At 46.4% G+C, this 21,616-nt stretch overlaps 1 protein-coding gene across 1 annotated transcript in view; it reads left to right on the top strand.

Moving 5' to 3' along the window:
* Positions 1 to 21,616, top strand: part of LOC149461861 (uncharacterized) — a 102,631-nt gene that overhangs the window by 18,547 nt on the left and 62,468 nt on the right. Inside the window, exons 2-3 of the mRNA XM_089677723.1 lie at positions 7,812 to 8,828; positions 17,123 to 17,246. Of these exons, the coding sequence (XP_089533849.1) occupies positions 7,812 to 8,828; positions 17,123 to 17,246 (1,141 nt within the window). The remainder of the gene's footprint in view (positions 1 to 7,811; positions 8,829 to 17,122; positions 17,247 to 21,616) is intronic.

Genomic DNA, 21,616 nt, shown 5'->3' on the forward strand with positions numbered 1-21,616 from the left:
GGACGGGGACATCTCTCTGGTGGGTTCCCATGACTGGATCCATCTGTAGGAAACACACACACTGACTGAATCCATTGTTTCTATGTGTTTATCAGATGATGGGGGATCTAGGTGGATCCTCCGTACTGCTCTCTCCTTTACAATAAAGTCTCCTCTTACCCGGTGATGTGAGGGGCGGCTGATTGTCCATCATGACGTCCTTGTAGAGATCCTTGTGTCCTTCTAAATACTCCCACTCCTCCATGGAGAAATAGACAGTGACACCCTGACACCTTATAGGAACCTGACACACACAATGATACAGTCACCATCCAGACACATCCCTTGTCTGTTACTGGAGAATGTCCCAGAATTCCCGGCACCGCTCACCTCTCCTGTCAGCAGCTCAGTGATCTCTCTGGTGACTTCTAGAATCTTCTTCTTCTTTCTCTCTTCTATCAGGGAGGGAGGTGGAGGCAATGTGATGTCATATGATCTCCAGACTTCACAGGAGGAAAACTCTACATCTGAACACAAAGAGTCACATCAAATGATATTCCCAGAATCCTCCTCACCTCTCCATTCAGGTCTCCATTTTATTAAAGCCCCACTTCAGGCTGAGGTGTAATTTCCCCCCACAGGACCCCCACACTACGCAGGGTATAAGGAATTCTGACGTCATTACACACAACGCAGGACCAACAGTTCTGTTTTGCTTATGAGGATGCCAAGGGACCCCACATCCTAATACCATAGAATAAAAAGAAAGGAGCCAAATGGAGGGACATTGGGGGGAGGAGCTGTGAGGTCAGTGTGATGTCATAGGATTCTCTGACTCTGGATGGAGGGACATTGGGGGAGGAGCTGTGAGGTCAGTGTGATGTCATAGGACATATAGACTCTGGTAGGATGGACATTTGGATGGGGAGATTTGAGGGGTCCTCTATATGAGGCTCCTGTATAAACCAAATCATTGTTCCTGGGTGTGTCCTACCTCTGCTAAACTGAAGAGTGACCTTTGACCTTTACCATCCAGAAATCTGTCCGGAATCTGTGGAAGTAAGCTGTCATGTGATCAGGTGACGTGCGGAGGAACGGAGTGTAAATAGCAGACAATTGTCTCCAGAGCCCCTAATGGTGGGGATGGATTTGGCGGCGTGCTGGTGCCAATCCAATGTGTGGATGGGGGAATCACTTCAGGTTTATGGTCATCCCGCTGGCTGAACGATAAAACTGAACCATGTAGGCCAGCTTTGGGAGCAAATATATTATCATCAACTCCTCCCCCTGAAGGGGTTAATCTGGGTTCCCACATTATATATGTGTGTATCATCATCTGCTGGAGATAAAAGATGTCACAGTGACTATGGAGGAAGAGGATAGACATGACTATGGAGGAAGAGGACGGACTAGACTATGGTGGAAGAGGACAGACATGACTATGGAGGAAGAGGACAGACATGACTATGGTGGAAGAGGACAGACATGACTATGGAGGAAGAGGACGGACATGAATATGGAGGGAGAGGATGGACTAGACTATGGTGGAAGAGGACAGACATGACTATGGAGGAAGAGGACAGACATGACTATGGTGGAAGAGGACATACATGACTATGGAGGGAGAGGACGGACATGATGGGGGGTTACTGGGTATAAATGAGAACAACATCTTATTACCTCTTCTGCTGTTACTTCCACCAACATCTCCTCTCTACTTCCTGCCTGTACCTGACATCACTTCCTGTCTTCAATAGAGACTTCCTGTCTGGGTAGAAGTGAGATCCCCACCTTGTGGAGCTCAGAGGAACTGCAGCCCCGAGAAGCGTCTGGTAGTGTGACCCCGGCCTTGTGCTGGGTGTGTATGGACTGTAGATCCTTATAGAGGGGTCACCTCCACTCCCACCAAGGGGGACAGAAATATATGACTGCTCAGGGGAGGGATTTTAGCCCCTTTGATTTTGCAGTAAAATTGAATTGCAGTTTTTGTCACGTCATACAAGGAATACTGTTATACAAGGAGTCCCAGTTGAGAAATTGCTCCTGATCTTCATATTAGATCAGAATTTTTCTTTTGGAGGGCATTGGACTTCATGATTGACATTGATGTACAGCATAGGACTTTTTTTATACATTTTTTTCTTTACAATTTAATTTTTTTTGTAAATAAATATATATGTAATAGGAAGAGACCCTTGACCTTGTCCCCCCTGGCAAGTTCCCCCCCATGATGAGGGCATGCCACCTGGTATGGTCTAAGAGGGAGGAATTACAAACCACCCCTTTCCTGGCCTGGCCAGCATGCTCAGATAAGGGTCTGGTATGGAATGTTGGCAGGACCTTCAGGAACATATCTCAGATAGTCTCTGTAAGGTGACCATAGACATGGAGGACACCAGCAATGGTTGGGATGTAACATACCCTGTAAAGGTGGCATGATATGACAGATATTCCTGGAATTCAATGTTCAGTATTACAGATACAGTGTTCTCTTCATTTAGTGGTCAGTAGAAGACAAATGGTCACAATATAAAAATCTGAATAGTCGGCTCTGGGGTGTGAAGATTGGAGGAATGAACACCTAGATGGCAATAATGATCTGACATCCCTGTAGACATAGATACAGATGATTGGTCTGTCACCTCACTGAGCCTCAAAGGAAATATTTTCATGTGCTGACTACGACCCCAGTGGGGAGAAGAGATTTGTGCACATTGGGCTCCCCACTGGCTGAAAAGGATTGTCCTTCTTATATAAAATGGTATGTGTCAGGAGTACAGAATCCCAGAGGGGCCCCCAACATGGTTCTATGGGGTCTGCTCATGACAGCCATGCTGTGAATGAATATGTTGTGATCAGACTGAAACAATGGTGTTGGAAATCACATCACCAACCCAGACACCAGAAACGGTGAGTCCATGTAGCCCATGGCACCTTCAGAAGACAGAACCAACCCCAGGACTGAGGAGGGAACACCCCCCAGAGGTGATTGGACAGGGTTAGAGCCCCCATACTTATCTCTATAAATTAGGAAGCATGAGATATGGACTTGGCCTCCTGTGTTCTCATCTGTGACTATACCGTCTACAAGAAGATGAAGAGTCTCACTCCGTAATCAGCCCATTCTTCATATTTTATTCTGTTTCACCCCAATGGGCTCGTTCACAAGGATAGAGTGGCCCCAACCCTACTCTATGTGAGCGAGCCCATATGGGTGACACATATTTTGGGAGTTTTGTTTTTCAGGAGGAGATCATGTGTATGGAGGTATTTCATCATCAACAGAATGAAATATTAAGAGGGAGCTAATTACAGAGTGCAGCTGATGAGAATCCTTCATGTGACAAGTCTCCTCCAGGTCCAACTATGGCCCCAGGCAGAGACAATAATATGAATAGTTATTTGTTATTCTTAAGAAAGATGTAATCCTCGGGACATTGCTGCTGAGTTATGGAGGATTTTATAGGCTGATTGCCATCATAAGGATTAGATTGGATAACCCAGGTCTGTAACTTCCCCACAAAGGATAATTAATGGGCAAATGTTACAAGAAAACATTCAAAAAGCTGATCTCATAGAACAAGACCATGTTCAGGGAGACATTTCTCTGGGCTGCAGTTCCTCTGAGCTCCACAAGGTGATGTTCTCACTTATACACAAACAGGAAGACTCTATGGAAGACAGGAAGAGATGTCAGGTACAGACAGGAAGTGATGTTAAGAATTGACAGGAAGCAATATTAGTACAGACAGGAAGTGATGTCAGGTACAGACAGGAAGTGATGTCAGGTACAGACAGGAAGTGATGTTAATAATTGACAGGAAGCAATATCAGTACAGACAGGAAGTTCCATGTGGTATGAAGCAGAGAGGAGACATTGGTGGAAGTGGAAGCAGATGAGGTAATAAGATGTGATTTTCTATTTACACCCACTAACCCCCGTCATGTCCGTCTTCTTTCTCCATAGTCATGTCCGTCCTCCATAGTCCTGTCCGTCCTCCAAAGTCCTGTCGGTTCTCGTCCTCCATAATCAAGTCTGTCCTCTTCCTCCATAGTCATGTCCGTCCTCTTCCTCCATAGTCATGTCCGTCCTCTTCCTCCATAGTCATGTCCGTCCTCTTCCTCCATAGTCATGTCTGTCCTCTTCCTTCATAGTCATGTCCGTCCTTGTCCTCCATAGTCATGTCCGTTCTCGTCCTCTATAATCAAGTCTGTCCTCTTCCTCCATAGTCATGTCCGTCCTCGTCCTCCATAGTCATGTCCGTCCTCATCCTCCATAGTCACGTCCGTCCTCATCCTCCATAGTCACGTCCGTCCTCATCCTCCATAGTCACGTCCGTCCTCTTCCTCCATAGTCACTGTGAGTTGTCATTCATTGTGAGTAGTTGCTGGAAATGGATCATGTGTTTTCTCATTGGGCATCGTTCATTATTAATGATGTAGATCTGCATTGTTGGATGAGTGACGAGGGATTACTTTGGGGGAATCTTTGTTTATTAATAAAGGACTAGTCATGTGATGTGGGTGACGTCTTTATTTACTATTTACATTATTTCTTTCTGAATGATCACCCCGGGGTATACGCACCCTTACACATTCATGTGGGGGAGGTAGCTGAGGGCCCTCTTATTTGATGGGGGGATTCCAGATTCCAATATGTCCCCCACCAGGAGACCTCCCTGGGTCAGGGTTGTGGGGAAGAGGTGCAAGATACGCTCCCCATATTGAGGGCACATGTCCTGGCTTGGTTTAGGGGAGGGGTGCGTGATCTGGGGAGGACCCCCAGCCTTCTTTATTGTGTGGGCTTCCCCCATTTATATCTATACCAGACTCCCATCCAGGATAAGGGTCTGCTATGTATTTGTAAGGAGGACCCCACACAGTCTTGTTTTTGTTGTGGAAGTTCCCTATTACCATGTATCCCAGGCCGCTCTATTTACAAACTAGACTGAACCGGGTACATTTGGCTCCTCAATACCTCTCACTATCACCAGCTCCAATGTACTGACATCATGGCTGCTCTCAGACCCCCCACCGGGTATAGGGACCCCCTGTGATGTCTGCAGCTTCTGACTCTGTATTTATCCTGTTGGAGCTTCATATACACATATCTGTCTCCAGTCAAAGGACAAGAAAACAAGGAATTTCCTGATATTACAGACCTGCAGGAAACACAACAAACACTAAGTAACCTCATCTACATGTTCCATCTCCCACTGAGAGCAGCCCGTCTATTACCCCCTTATATCCCCCCCCTAATATTATACAACCAATACAGTCCAGATAATTCACCGCTATCCATCTACAGAGAAAACCACATGACCCCACCAATGAGGATGGAGGAGGACCGGAGTCACATGACTGAGAGGATACTAAACCTCACCCTGGAGATCATCTACCTGCTGACCGGAGAGGTGAGGAGGATTCTGGGAGGTCACATGACATCACTCTCATCTCTATTAATAAAACACAGACCTGACCAGAGAGGTGAGGAGGATTCTGGGAGGTCACATGACATCACTCTTATCTCTATTAATAAAACACAGACCTGACCGGAGAGGTGAGGAGGATTCTGGGATTCTAACATGATATTCCTATTGGTTTCTCAATACAGAGATTTCCTCTTCAGAAGTCAGGTGATCATATGACCATCACAGTGCCTCCATGTGACTCCCTAAACCCTGAGAGACACAACATGCAGAAGATTCTAGAAGTCACCAAGAAGATGATGGAGCTGCTGGCAGGAGAGGTGAGCGGTGCCGGGAATTCTGGGACATTCTCCAGTAACAGACAAGGGATGTGTCTGGATGGTGACTGTATCATTGTGTGTGTCAGGTTCCTATAAGGTGTCAGGGTGTCACTGTCTATTTCTCCATGGAGGAGTGGGAGTATTTAGAAGGACACAAGGATCTCTACAAGGACGTCATGATGGACAATCAGCCCCCCCTCACATCACCGGGTAAGAGGAGACTTTATTGTAAAGGAGAGAGCAGTACGGAGGATCCACCTAGATCCCCCATCATCTGATAAACACATAGAAACAATGGATTCAGTCAGTGTGTGTGTTTCCTACAGATGGATCCAGTCATGGGAACCCACCAGAGAGATGTCCCCGTCCTCTGTATTCCCGGGATTCCACACAGGAAGGTCACACCATCCCTCACCATCATCAGGTAGATGAGGAACAATCACTGATAGTATCATTAGGATCTGTACATTATCTGCATTGTTACCATTGATGTCATTTTTATTATATATTCAGAGTGGAAACCTGAGAGATCCTAAAGTTGAGGTTAAAGAAGAGATAAAAGAGGAGGAGGATGAGGATGGGGGGATGGAGGAGTCAGAGCTTCTAAAAGAACAAAAAGATCTGTACCAGGACACCATGGTGGAGTCATCCAGCTACAGGAACCCACCAGAGAGATGTCCCCGTCCTCTGTATTCCCGGGATTCCACACAGGAAGGTCACACCATCCCTCACTATTACAAGGTTGGTGGGATGGAGAATCTAGAACATGAACTTATAAAGATGATGTGTGGATATTTTATGTGAGTTTATATTTTACAGATGATATTTTCTCTCATTTCCTTGATTTAGAGTGGAGATCCAATCGATATAGAATTTGAGGTGAAAGCAGAAGAAGAAGAGGCGTATGTGAGGGATGATCAGCAGTCTATGGAGGAGGATGGAATAACGGGGACATTTATAGAGGAGGACACTCCTACAGAGATCAGCACAGGTGGGTCATGAACACTAAATCCATTCCTCCACCCATACTGCTCACTGATTGGTCCAGAGTAGGGCGGGGACTGGGTGATATCAGCCTGTAATCCCCTGGTCACTTTCCTGAGCTGTGTTCCCCGTCCTGTATTCCTGGATTTCTCTCGGATAATCTTCCTTCTCTGTGCTGCAGACACAATTTATGTATCTAGACTGGATTTATGGAGGTTCTGGGGTTCAGCTGGCAGCAAAATTTTCATTTTCACCATAGGCATTACTAGACCTAGGCACCTGGGGTGTGAGTCTTGTATCTTTATCCCCATGCCCGGGTCTAGTAAGATCTCTGACAGATCAATTCTCCCAGGGTTCTTTGCTTTATTTCCTGGCTGTGCCGGGTGGAGGGATATGTCTGTAGTGTCTCAGACCCAAGTCACTGAGTGCAGTCTCAGGAGATGGGAGGCAGCGGTGTGGGATCTCTGCAACTTGTCTACAGTAAACATTTCATCTTCTTACTGAATACCAATATTATGAGTCCTGACCCTTATACTATAACATTTATATTGTATATTACATACTGCTGACCCCCACACTATGTACTTCTTGTGTTGGGAAGATGACGATGAGTGATAGAGGGGGTGGGGACCCTCGTCCTATAATCCCCTCATCACTGTCCCTCCTATAAAAGACAGTTCTGGTTGTTTCCTCACTCTCTGACTAAGGTCCATGAATAAAGAAATGACCTGGTAGGAGATCAGAGGAGCCATTTCCTAGTTCCCTTGAGGGTGGAATTGTAAGCTCCTCAGAGACCAAGCTGCCTGATGTGGGTAGAGTCCTGGTTTGGGGGAACCAATCAGCTCCTGTCTAGTAATCCTCTTTGTTTTTGTATTTTAGTCCATGGCCGGGAGATGAGGAAAACCTCCGAGGATTGTCTCACTTTGTCTCCAGACTGGAAAGTAGAAGATGAGGACATCACACAGTATAGTCCAGGAGAAAACCCGGCTCCCTCCAATGTCCATCCGGCACCACCCAGTGTAGATGGACCATCGGATTCCTCGTATCCTGAGGAACCTCAGACTGTGCGGGACCGGGCCGGCCTTCCAACAGGGAAGAGCTTCTCCTGTACTGAGTGCGGGAAGGGTTTCTGTTCTAAATCCAAACTTAATGTGCATAAAAGATCTCACACAGGGGAGAAGCCGTATTCCTGTTCTGAGTGCGGGAAATGTTTTGTAGAAAAATCAAAACTTGTCAGACATCAGAGGTCTCATATGGGGGAGAAGCCGTATTCCTGTCCTGAGTGCGGGAAATGCTTTTCACAGAAGTTCCATCTTCATAAACATCAGAGATCTCACACAGGGGAGAAGCCATATTCATGTCTAGAGTGTGGAAAATGTTTTTCAGACAAGTCTAGTCTTCACACACATCAGAGATCTCACACAGAGGAGAAGCCTTATGCTTGTCCTGAGTGCGGGAAATGTTTTTCAGTTAAGTCCAATCTTTACACACATCAGAGATCTCACACGGGGGAAAAGCCGTATTCCTGTTCTGAGTGTGGGAAATGTTTTGTAGCAAAATCAAAACTTGTCAGACATCAGAGGTCTCACACGGGGGAGAAGCCGTATTCCTGTCCTGAGTGCAGGAAATGCTTTTCAGAGAAGTCCATTCTTCATACACATCAGAGATCTCACACGGGAGAAAAAACGTATTCCTGTTCTGAGTGTGGGAAATGTTTTGTAGAAAAATCAAAACTTGTCAAACATCAGAGATCTCACACAGGGGCGAAGCCTTATGCCTGTCCTGAGTGCAGGAAATGTTTTTCAGATAAGTCCAATCTTTACACACATCAGAGATCTCACATGGGTGAAAAGCCATATTCCTGTTCTGAGTGCGGGAAATGCTTTTTAGTGAAGTCCCATCTTTCCACACATCAGAGATTTCATACGGGGGAGAAGCCATATTCATGTCCTGAGTGCGGGAAATGTTTTTCAGAGAATTCCAAACTTTACAAGCATCAGAGATCTCACACGGGGGAGAAACCATTTTCCTGTCCTGACTGCGGGAAATGTTTTACACAAAAGTCCAGTCTTAACAGACATCAGAGATTGCACAGAGGGGAAGAAGTCACTTCTCTGTGCTGAGTGTGGGAAATGTCTTGTAAAACAAGCAGATCTTTTTCATGCATCAATGGTCTCACATAGGGAAAAGATGCATTCCTGTCCTGTGTGGAAAATGTTTTTCACAGAAGTCCCATCTTTAAAGACATCAAAGATCTCACACAGGGGAGAAGCCACTTTCCTGTCCTGAGTGTGGGAAATGTTCCTCACTGAAGTCCTGTCTTCCTGTACATCAGGGGTCCCACACAACCCTGGAGGTATATTAGTGCCTTGAGTGCGGGAAATGTCTTCTAGATGAATGTTGCTGGACATCCCAGCTCTCATGTGGGGAAGAAGCACACCCTGATATACACCTCAGATATACTCCATGGCTGATCTTCATCATGGAAGAAACAGTTGATAAGGAGATGAGAGGCCCCCAAAGACATGGATGAAGTGTGGGACCGGGTCGGCCATTGATGGCAGGAGAAGAATAAAAATGGAGTCCTGCCCTGTGATTGGCTGAGTACATTTTGTGGTGGGAGATTTCACAAACACTTGGAGGTCTATGGAGAACAATGCTGAATGGGAGGAGCTGGGAGGAGTTTTGGCCGTATTTTATTTCTTATGATCATTGGCTCCATCTAGTGACCATAATATCATATTGGGCTAGTTTTACTGATGGAGAGATTTCAGAAAAATCACCTCATTGTGGCCACTAGATGGAGCCGGCGATCATAGGAAATCACTGTGTTACTTAACATAGGGCAGGATGTTGTCACAGCTGGAGGAATGATTGTCTCATTGGTCCAATGAATGTTCTATAAATAGAGCCCTTTGTTTCCTTCATCAGACAAGGCTCCATACTAATCCCTGAGGTCACACTCCCTCACCCTTAGGTCACACTCCTGCACTCTGAGGTCACACTCCCTGCACTCTGAGGTCACACTCCCGCACTCTGAGGTCACACTCCCGCACTCTGAGGTCACACTCCCGCACTCTGAGACCCATAAAACTTTATTTTGGTGGTATTTATTCACCGCTGGAATTTTTATTTTTTTTTGCTATATAAATGAAAATCCAAAAATTTTGAAAAAAAGTGTTTTTCTTATAAAATTTTTCAAATAAATAATATTTCTTCATAAATTTTGGCCAAAATGTATTCAGATATCTTTTAGTAAAAAAAAAACCCAAAGTAGTTTATAACCAAAAATTGCAATTTTTCCATTTTTTTTACACCCATAAAGACTGTAAAAGCAATAATTTCTCCTCTCTGGCTGCATTCCTGCAGCCAAATACTGTGAGAGCTGTGATTGGTCTCAGCTTGTCACATGGTACAAGTCTGTTGGGAATAGCCCTGTACCATGTGACCTCGGTGATTATTCACAGATTTCACTAGTAGTAAGCAATGATATCAGGAAGTGACATTCTCCTTACTACTATTCATGTGATCACTTGTCTTCAGTTCACTGGTCTTCCCAGTGAATGGCTGTGCAGGGAGGGGGGATGTCAGGACAAGTCTGATGATTGGAGGAGAGCAGACTGAGCTCCCAGCACAGCTACAAAACTGACCACACTGAGCTCTCATGCCTAGTGTGGTCAGTTTTAATAGGAAATCAGAGGGACTGGCAGGATCACTGGGGATCTCACACAAAGGAAGCAATACAGAGAGAAGAGGAGATGTCTTCATACCAGGACATGGGACAGCCGGCACAGATCAGGAATAGGACATGTTGGAGGAACATATTCTTTGAAGGAGAAGTTCAGGCAAAGCTCTTTTGTCTGTACTTCTCCTGTGGATCAGAGGAGTGCAGTTCATTCTGATCTCCTGTGACCCATTTTCAGGTGAAGCCCGCTGTCAGCTGACGTCACTCAGCCGGTCCAGGCTGGGGAAAGATCCCGACATCAGAGTCTGGACCAGCCGCACCCTCCCCCTCCACAGCCCAGTGAGTGTGGGGGGGGGGGGGGCAGGGCAGAGAGCGGTGACTGACAGTCATCACTCTCTGCTCAGAACGGCTGTGAGAACTCATGGTCAGCAATCACGTGATCGCTGAGTTCTCACACTTGGAGCCGGCGGGGGATGGGTGCAGCACCCACCTAGGGGCAAGGATGATGTACAAAGTCAATAAATAAATGCCATACTTTTCTGGCCTTTAGATGGCGCTAAGTATCATAGAAATTAGAACCATCTTATTGCCAAATGTGGTATTCTCCATTTTATATCCATGGAAACCATTCACCCCGCCCAGCACAGAGCCTACTCCCTCTACTCCCCCCATCCCATTCACACAGAGGGAATGACAGGCACATTCACCGGGTGTATTGCTGTGCAATTGTTTTATGAACAGACTCCTAGATGATTACAGATACTTATATAGAGCCATCAATTTACATATTACCCATCAGTCCCCGCCCCCGAGGAGCCTACAATCTAAGGTCCCTAACATTCATACATACACATACTAGGGGCCAATATAGACAGGAGCCAAATACCTTCCAGCATGTCTTTGGAGTTTGGGAGGAAACCGGATTACCCGGAGGAAACCCACGCAGGCACAAGGAGAACATGCAAACTCCAGGCAGGTAGGGAAGTGGTTGGGATTCAAATCAATGACATTAGAGCTGCTAGGAGGAAGTGCTAACCACTGAGCCACTGTGCTGCAGAATATGTTTCTATAAAGGTGGGAAGTATGTAGCAGTGAATAGACCTCCCAGCAATGTTATTACTAGGCTGCAGCTAGGGGGAGCTCTAATGTGTACAGTGTGACCCCAGCAGAGGGATCCCATCTAGCCCACATTAACCCTCTCACTGCCAGAGCTGTTTCTGCATCATTTTGCACACATGGGAAAACGCAGATTTTGGTCCTGAAGATGAGATAAACCCCCAAACATCTATTCTGTGACATCAGAGGCCCTGGAGAATACAATGGTGAGAGTTCTGATTATTTATGTCACATGATATTATCTCCATCAGTACAAAATACACTAAATGTAATGTTTGAGATCACAAATACATTATTTTACCAATTGTTTGTAAAATATAAAAGATGAGGTTGTGCCGAGTCAATAGATACCCAACATGTCCAGCCCTAAGATGGGGTGTGCCATTGAGATGATGAAAAACGTTGTTACTGAACAATGGCCCCTAGGTGGCACTTGAACCCTTTCCCTGCCATGGATGTACTGATGTCCTACTGACCTACAGAACTGCTTCCAGCTGGTCAGGTGACTACAACATACTGTCATGGCTTCCCCCTTCTGCTATGAGTGCCTGGTCTGCTGAGCTTCCCTCCACTCCACAGCTCCTCTGCCTGTCCTGTAAGATGGCTCCCCGCAGCTCTAACATCCTCCTACAGCACTGATCCCCCCACAGCACCCATCCCCCCACAGCACTGATCCCCCCCACAGCACTGATCTCCCCACAGCGCTGATCCCCCCACAGCACTGATCCCCCCCACAGCACCCATCCCCCTCCCCCCACAGCACTGATCCCTCCACAGCACCCATCCCCCCACAGCACTGATCCCCCCATCACCGATCCATCTGTGGCTCCCCTGCATCTGGTTTCTTCTCCCCCCCTCCCACTGGCTTCAGCTGCTGCAGGGGAGCCACAAGGAGATCAAAATGTCCAAATACTTCTCCATCACTAAAACTCCCTCCCTGTGCTGGGACCTCCTACCGATGCCCCACCCCCCTCTGTGCAGTGCTGCTGTCTGACTTCCCCTCCTGCCCCCCACACTGGCTGCTGCTAGGGTTGGAGATCAGTGTGGTGTTCAGGGTGGAGAGTGGGAGGATTCGCATGTCATGTTTACCAGCCCTTCCTGAATGAACACAGTGAGTGATTGGTACTGATCACTCCTGTGGTCATTCACTGAAGCTTAGTAAAGGGTGTTTCCTGGGCTTCAGTTTTGTGAATGAATATGAGCCTCTGTACAGAATCTTCCTACAAATCCCTCCCATAGAACAATATTGGAGATAACAGCAGTATTGTCCTCACCAATCACAGCCCGGATATTTCCCAGTACATGTCAGGAGGGGGAGGGGTTATAGTACAATAAGGGGCCCATAGACATGACAGAGACCCTCATAGATACGACTTTGTCATCTGTTCTATCAGGAAATGACCAGATTGGAGGACAGTCTCATGTCTGGGGGGTACCTGCACACAGTGGGGGCTCCTCACGGGATATTGTGATTGGACAGGGCAGAATACCCTATAGGTCCCCCTCATAAACCAACACTGGGAGGAGTCTGTGTACTCCTCCCCCTCCCCTCTGCATACAATAAAGTAGACCTGTCATGAGAGCAATATGTAGAAATCCTCCAAACCATCAGGAGACGGGAAAAGAGGATAAAAGACCATGGGAGAGATGGGACTGAGTGTAGTGATGGATACCAGAAGGTGGGAGATGGTTCTAGAAGATGGGGAGAAGTACGGTGCATGTACTCACATCTGGGAGGTTGTGGGGAACCCATCCAGGGATCAGACAACCTATCTGAGGACTTGTGGAGAATATGTCTCTCTCCTCACTGAAGTCAATGGGTGGTCACCCTCCATGGTCATCGGGGAATTCCGGATCATCATATACTAAGCAGGATTTGGATCCTGGTGGAGAACTTTCACCCCAAGAAATAATGAGGGTGAGGTCAGCAGAGGAGCCCATAGTAAAGGAGGAAACTCTGAAATGTTTTCTTCAGAAGGTCGGAGTTTACTGGACAAGTGAATGTAAAATACACCATCAACGCGTTTCATGGCTTCAAAGTGTCACTTCATCAGGACAGGTGTAAGAAGACGATATAAAAATAGGGAATGAAGTAACAGTCCAGTATATGGTATTATAAAGACCCGAGTCACATACAATTCATGGACAGGACTGAGATTTATAGCATTCAGGATTTGTATGATGTTAGACAAGGTGAAGAGATATATGGAGAGGATGATCAATACATGGAGAAATCAATCTATTCTATCATAGAAGGGAATCAATAGATCAATAAATGACGTCAACCAATCAATAAGATCCATTTCATGGGATAGATTTATCATTCTGTGCACTGGTTATGTTGGAGGATCAAACCGTGATCACTGGATATTGGAAACATTCCTATTGATCTGATGATTGCTGGCATGGATTCCTGATTGATTATTGCTGGGAATAAAGTCCAATAAACACGCAGATTTGATGGGATTATTGATAGAAAAATCTCTTCATATTCCATGGAATAAATATGTGTAGAATAGTTTGGATTTGATGGAATAAATCTCTATAAAAAGACTTTGTGGGGTTTGTTGGATCTTTTCTATTCCTCTCTAGGTCTGGATTTCAGGAAGAAGAAACAATTCCTCCAATTTCTAGTGGATGGTGAGGAGGGGAGAGATTTGGGGGAGTTTTGTACATACAGGAGGTAATAGAGAGAATCCGGCTAGTAATTGATGAGAGGAGATTTCACTGGAGAGTTCCATTGGAGAGAATTCAGGGCTGGGGGCACTGCTGGGGCCTGGAGGGTTCTGATTGGACCACCAGTACATGTGTCATATTAATCTGGGGGTGTGCACTGCTGGGGCCTGGGGGGTTCTGATTGGACCACCAGTACATGTGTTGTATTAATCTGGGGGTGTGCACTGCTGGGGCCTGGAGGGTTCTGATTGGACCACCAGTACATGTGTCATATTAATCTGGGGGTGTGCACTGCTGGGGCCTGGAGGGTTCTGATTGGACCACCAGTACATGTGTCAAATAAATCTGGGGGTGTGCACTGCTGGGGCCAGGAGGGTTCTGATTGGACCACCAGTTCATGTGTCATATTAATCTGGGGGTGTGCACTGCTGGGGCCAGGAGGGTTCTGATTGGACCACCAGTACATGTGTTGTATTAATCTGGGGGTGTGTACTGCTGGGGCCTGGAGGTTTCTGATTGGACCACCAGTACATGTGTCATATTAATCTGGTGGTGTGGCCTGCTGGGGCCAGGAGGGTTCTGATTGGACCACCAGTACACGTGTTGTATTAATCTGGGGGTGTGTACTGCTGGGGCCTGGAGGTTTCTGATTGGACCACCAGTACATGTGTCATATTAATCTGGTGGTGTGGCCTGCTGGGGCCAGGAGGGTTCTGATTGGACCACCAGTACATGTGTTGTATTAATCTGGGGGTGTGCACTGCTGGGGCCTGGAGGGTTCTGATTGGACCACCAGTACATGTGTCATATAAATCTGGGGGTGTGCACTGCTGGGGCCTGGAGGGTTCTGATTGGACCACCAGTACATGTGTCATATAAATCTGGGGGTGTGCATAAATCTCCCACCTTCAGTCTAAGTTCATTGCCAATCTGTATGCAATTGCACTGCTTGTTGGCAGATTGTAAGGTAGCAGATCTGCCAGACGGAGATCTGTGTGTGTGGAGGCCCAGCAGACCAGTCTGCGACAAACTGTTGGGTGGTGGCAAGCTACCATTTGTGGTGTGTCTGGTGTGGGGGGGAATGGACAGTGGAAGAGTGATTAACACCGGGGTCCTGCTTGTAGGATAGCTGGAGGAATCCTGGAAGGGTGTGTGATTGCTGGGCTGCTCCTCACCCCTTAGAGTTCACTAGATTGTATATAAGATTTGTATCTGCCTGTGTGTGGTCAGCCAGCTGGATTGGAGTGGAGTCACCCTCTAGTGGTGAGCAGAGGTAGTGCGGGCTGTGAATGTGTATCATGGCCAGACTTATATGCTCAGAGTCCCCCTCATTCCCTCTGTACCCCAGTCACACATGTGCACGCCTCGGTTATCTAGTCACTGTGGGCATGTGTTTTATCCCTGACATACCCTCATACTGATGGCCTGGTGGGGCTTCCCCAGTCCTCTAAGGGGCACTCTCCATTTGAGTTACTCTATGGGAATCATCCTCAGAAGCTCCTAGACATAGCCAAGGAAACCTGGGAGGGGAAGCAGACACCCCACAAAGGTGTCATTGAGTATATCGCTCATATGCAGGACAGGATTACAGCGATGACATCTATTGTAGAAGAACACGAAGTTCACACCCAGGAAGCCCAACAAAGAATATACAATGGGGTTTTCTCATCTGGTGACCGGGTCCTGGCATTGGTTCCCACTGTTGAAAGCAAGTTCCTGGCTAAGTAAAAGGGTCCTTTGAAGTGGTTAAAAGAGTTGGGGAATTACAAAGTATATGAATCGGATAATAGAAATCCTGAGCAGATATACCATGTACACCTGTAAGCCCCTGGAAGGATAGGGTGGCACTGACTGTGGGGTCTGCCCCTGGAACTCCTGGGAGTACTGAGTCCCCTCTAGTCCCTGAAGTCACAATTCCAGACAGACTGTCTCATTCCCAAAAGCAGAGAGCTAGAGAGTTCCTGATAAGGAGCAGAGACACATTTTCAGAGTTACCTGGTATGACTTCAGTGGTTTAGGATGATATTATTACTGAACCTGGGGACCGTGACAAACTCAAACCATACCGACTCCTGAAGCCAGGAGAAAGGACATCAGTGACAAAGTCAAGAGGATGCTGGAGCTAGACATCATTGAGGGGTCTAATAGTGGCTGGTCTAGTCCTATCATTTTAGTCCCAAAACCAGACGGTACTTTGAGGTTCTGTAATGACTTCAGAAAGCTTAATTCAGTGACACAATTTACCACGTACCCTATCCTCAGGGTAGATGAGCTCATGGACAGGATTGGGAAGGCCCATTTCATGATCACTATGGACTTGACAAAAGCATACTGGCAAATCCTCCTGACTGAAAGTACCAGTGAAAAGATTGCATTTGTGACCCCCTCAGGGTTCGTATAATATAAATAAATGCCTTTTGGTTTACAAAATGCCCCGGAAACACTTCAGAGGGCTATGGACAGGACCCCAGGACCTCATCAACAGTATGGAGCAGTCTATCTGGATGACATAGTGATACATAGCACTGAATGGGAATCTCACTTGCCCCTTGTCCAGGTGGTCTTGGATTCTCTCTTCAAGGAAGGTTTTATGGCAAAACTTGGGCAGTGGCCATTTTTTGTTCTGTTGAATTGTTGAGGAGGAGACACACTGGACACCTTAGCTGCCATTGTGCTATACGCTGGGTGTCCGGTGCGCTCCTGTACCTTTAAAGAGGGGTGGGCTCCCTCAGGTCCACCTGCCCTTGGTCTATACAATAAACCCCTGTTTTTAATGCATACTATTAGGTTAATTTGGTTTGTTTGCAGGCTGGCTGGTAAGTTGAGCCGGGAACTTTTCTCTTTTGTTGTGTGACATGCGTTGCCCGTTCAAGTGCTCCTTGCTGTGAAGGCCAGTTATAGACTGGGGCAGCGGCCATTTCTTGTCCTATCAGGGTGAGCAAGCCTAGTGCTTGTCAGTCTCCAAAGATGCAGTTTTACAGCTTCCACCAACCTTCCATCTCTCCCAGACATGACTTGTCTGTTCCCAGGTATGAGAGATCTGACTGCATGTTTCTGGTGAGTATAAATTACACCCGGGGAGAGGTGTGAAACCTGAGCTGGACCAAGGATCAGAGATCCCTATAAGTGTATGAGAGGAGCCTGGGAGATGTGTGAACCCAGAAGAGGATTTTCCCAGCTCCCGCTGAGACACTCTGCTACATATCCCCCCTTGTTTCATCCCCAGGGTTGGCACAGCTGTGGCCCAACAGGAGTGAACCCGGGACCGGGCATCTACATTTCCCATCTTAGCCCCTGGTCTGTGTTTAACCATGAAGGAATAATCTTGAGGAGCCAAAAACCACCAGGTCACCCGTCTATTTGTCTCCTTCTTTTGGGTCATCCATTGAGGGGATCATGGTCAGCTATCAGGTCAAACTCACCCTAACAAATAGTATCTTAGAGCATCCAAGGACCACTTTATGGCTAAACATTTCTTGTCAATTACTGCATATTTCTTTCCATGTTCATTAAGTTTTCTGCTCAGGTACACTACAGGGTGTTCTTCCCCATTGTGTACCTGTGACAACACCACCCCAATACCAACATCAGATGCATCCATTTGAACCACATAAATCCTTGGAAAAATTGGGGGTGTACAGTACTGGGTGTGCACAAGGGGGCCCTCTTCAGGACTTGGGAAGACTCTTCTGCCACTGGGTACCATCTTACCATTACCAAGTCTTTCCCTTTTGTAAGGTCAGCCAGTAGAGCTGTTAGAGTTGCAAAATTTTGGATAGACCTTCTGTAGTACCCCACAATACCAAGGAAGGTTCAGATATGCTTTTTGTTTGCAGGACATGGCCATTCTTGGATGGCATCTATTTTGTTTTATGATGCCTTGTCCAATAGTTTAGCCGAAATACTTGGTTTTTGCCGTTTCTTTGTGGAACATTGTACAGCACCTGTAAATAGCACCAACAAACACTGCACTGTGTGACACTACATCACTGGACTGGTATCTGTCCCTGAAAGTGTGCCCATCCCAGGGAGCTTTGTACCCGCTACCCATCCCCAGCCCACGATTCAGAAACATTGAACTGCAATTTCCACTGCTCTGACCAGTCTTCCAGCAACACCAAATCCTGTTCCATGTTACAGGTACCTCCAAGTTCTATATGTAGTCTGGGGGTCCCTGTGGAAGTCCATGTGTGGACATTTCTACCTATGATAAATGACAGGCTAAACCCACCTGGAGACTTTCTCCACACCTGGAGTGTGCTGAGTTCTTGGAGAACGTCTACACAGTGTTTCCAGATTGGCTTTATCACCCCAACGAGCTCGCTCCAGTTCATGGATGTCATCATTATGTTTGGAGGATCTCACCAGTCAGGAGCCTTTCCTGTCATCCTACATGTTCCCTTCTGAGGATTGTTCTATCCTTCCAAACAAATGTATGAAATCATGGATGAGTCCTCCTTCTATGTGATCTAGAAGATCTTCAATCACAATGTCTTTATGGATGAAGTGGATGGCCCAGTTTATATATTATTTATTGCTTTACAGCTTTATTCCCTCCAGGATTCATTCTTTATTTATAGAACCATTCAAGGAAGTGTTCTTACTTTGAGAGATCTCCACCACCATTCCTCTGTGACCATTACATCCTTGTAATTTATGTCTAACATCTTCATTATCAGTGGATTGATAGATATTTTTTATACTTTAGGATGTATTTTTGCATTTTCTTCAACAAAAGGATCAGTTTTGGTGGTATCTGTTTTATTAACTATGCATTTGTTTTTTGTGTTCTGTGTTTTTAAGACTTTTCTATATGGAATAAAATATCTTTATTAAACATAAGAGATATTTTTTTTTATTATTATTATTATTATATATATATTATTATTATTATTTTTGAACTTCCCTGGTAGCCCTGTAAGGTAGATATTATACAGGAATGGATATTCTGAGATGTTTCTGCAGTTCCTCTGAAATCCACTAGGTGGTGATCTCACTTATACCCAAACAGAAGGTCTCTATGGAATACAGACAGGAAGTGATGTCAGGTACAGACAGGAAGTGATGTCAGGTACAGACAGGAAGTCATCTGAAACAAAGACAGGAAGTTCCATACGGTATGAAGCAGCAAGGAGACGTTGGTGGAAGAGGAGGTAATATTTATTTTTTATTTTATTTTTTGGTACTTATTATAGCGCCATCAGTTTACGCAGCGCTTTACACATATATATTGTACATTCACATCAGTCCCTAACCCTCAAGGGGTGTTCAATCTAAGGTCCCTAACTTACATTCATACATACACATACTAGGGACAATTTAGACAGGATCCAATTAACCTACCAGCATGTCTTTGGAGTAATAAGATGTTATTTCCTATTTACACCCAGTAACCCTCCATCATGTCCGTCCTCTTCCTCCATAGTCATGTCCGTCCTCTTCCTCCATAGTCATGTCCGTCCTCTTCCTCCATAGCCATGTCCGTCCTCTTCATAGCATGTCCGTCCTCTTCCTCCATAGCCACGTCCGTCCTCTTCCTCCATAGCCACGTCCGACCTTTTCCTCCATAGCCACGTCCGTCCTTTTCCTCCATAGCCACGTCCGTCCTCTTCCTCCATAGCCACGTCCGTCCTCTTCCTCCATAGTCACGTCCGTCCTCTTCCTCCATAGTCACGTCCGTCCTCTTCCTCCATAGTCACGTCCGTCCTCTTCCTCCATAGTCACTGTGACATCTTTTATCTCCAGCAGATGATGATACACACATATATAGTGTGGGAACCCAGATGAACCCCTTCAGGGGCAGAACATTCCCCCACTTCCGGTGCCGGAACATTCTCCTCATTGTGGAGATAAATTCTAGTAATATGGTCCTCTAAGGGTTCTGATGGATGAAGGGGAGCTGAGGGGTCTCTTTGGGGGTACAGAGGATGGTGGACTTTGGGGCCCCTTGGAGGGTAGTGGAGTTCAAGTTCTCTGAGGGGGTAGAGTAGCTGAAGGACTTTGGGTCCTTGATAGGAGATCTCTGAGAGAAGAGGAGGTACTATGGCTCAGGGGGTCGCTGAGTTAGGTAGGGGGCTGTTGGTCTATGATGGTCCTCCTACCTGAACTTACTTTCAGACCTCCTTACAGAACTCCTGCCAAGAAAAGAAGGCGACCTTCACCTTCTTACCATCTCACTGGTCAAATAATATTGTCCAAGTGGAATGAAGGACAGTTCTTCACCCCTTGGTGGGCACTTGTTTCTAAAGGAGGTCTGTATGCTCAGCATAGACTAACAGGTAGTCAGGGGTCAATGCTATACATCTTCCGGAGACAGTCCTATACGTTCCCATGACACAGGCTCTGGCAGTGCCCGGTGCTGGAATTCAGAGCCCCCAGGAACCCACCACCACTCTGTACAATGTCCTGGATATTACAGTATACTTGGCAACCAAAGGTGTTCCCCCTGTTGTCCCCTCCTACCCACACTGAGCTGCCATTGGAGGGAGGAGAACAGAGTCCTCCCCCAAAGCTTTCTCTGCTCCACCAGCAGCATTCTCCTGCTATCCAATCCAATCCCTTCTCTTCCTGCAGAGAGTGACAGTGACATCACTCCTGTCAGTCAGCAGGCTGCCGGAGATTGGAGCCTTGCAGCCGGATATCGGGCAATTATCCTGATTATCCAGCAACTCCAATCAAAAGTCAGCAAGTTTCCCTTCCTGGACCTCATGATGAGCCGACATTGACCTCACAGCACTGCCTCAGAGCAAACATGTCATAGGAAGGATCGTATTTATCATTCCTTGTCTGCAGATCTAATACTCATCAAAACCAGTTCAGAGACCAAACAAACCCAACAGAGAAAAGGGGATTTCTGATCCAGCAAGCCGAGGACACAGGACCTTGGAAATGTACTAAATGTTAAGCAGTCCCAGCGATGTGGAAATTTATCAAATAACTATTTGTCCAAGGGACTAAATCGGGGTCCCAAACTACTTGTCCTCATGACAATCTACTTGTCCTGATAAAAATAATAATTGAACCCAAACCATATTTATATCCGGTGTTTATTGTTCTACTATTACTGAATGAGACGTTTTATCACTAAGGACTGTCAATGGATGGATGTCCCTATAAAGCATGAAATGACTTTGCCAGGGTGGAGAATATGAAGGGTTGATGCACATGGAAGCACTTGGGTGCTCAGTACAAGCACATGCTGAGCAGACAAATCAAGCTCCAGTGTCCTCCAGGATTGGATCATTTTGTTTTCCGTTCAGCCCACTGATTGGAGGAACAATATGAGTAATGTATGGACTGCCTTAATGAGCCGACCTTAACCATTAGCCGCCCGGCCAATGGCCGTTTGGCGGCTTCAAAAGTGTTCCTGCATTCCGGGTGCACACCATTTGGCGTGCTCCCGCACATGCGCAGTTTGCGCAAATGCA

Source organism: Staurois parvus, unplaced genomic scaffold (genome assembly GCF_062004578.1).
Source record: "Staurois parvus isolate SC_StPar_1 unplaced genomic scaffold, SC_StPar_1.0 ptg000191l, whole genome shotgun sequence".
In the NCBI taxonomy this organism is placed as follows: domain Eukaryota; kingdom Metazoa; phylum Chordata; class Amphibia; order Anura; family Ranidae; genus Staurois; species Staurois parvus.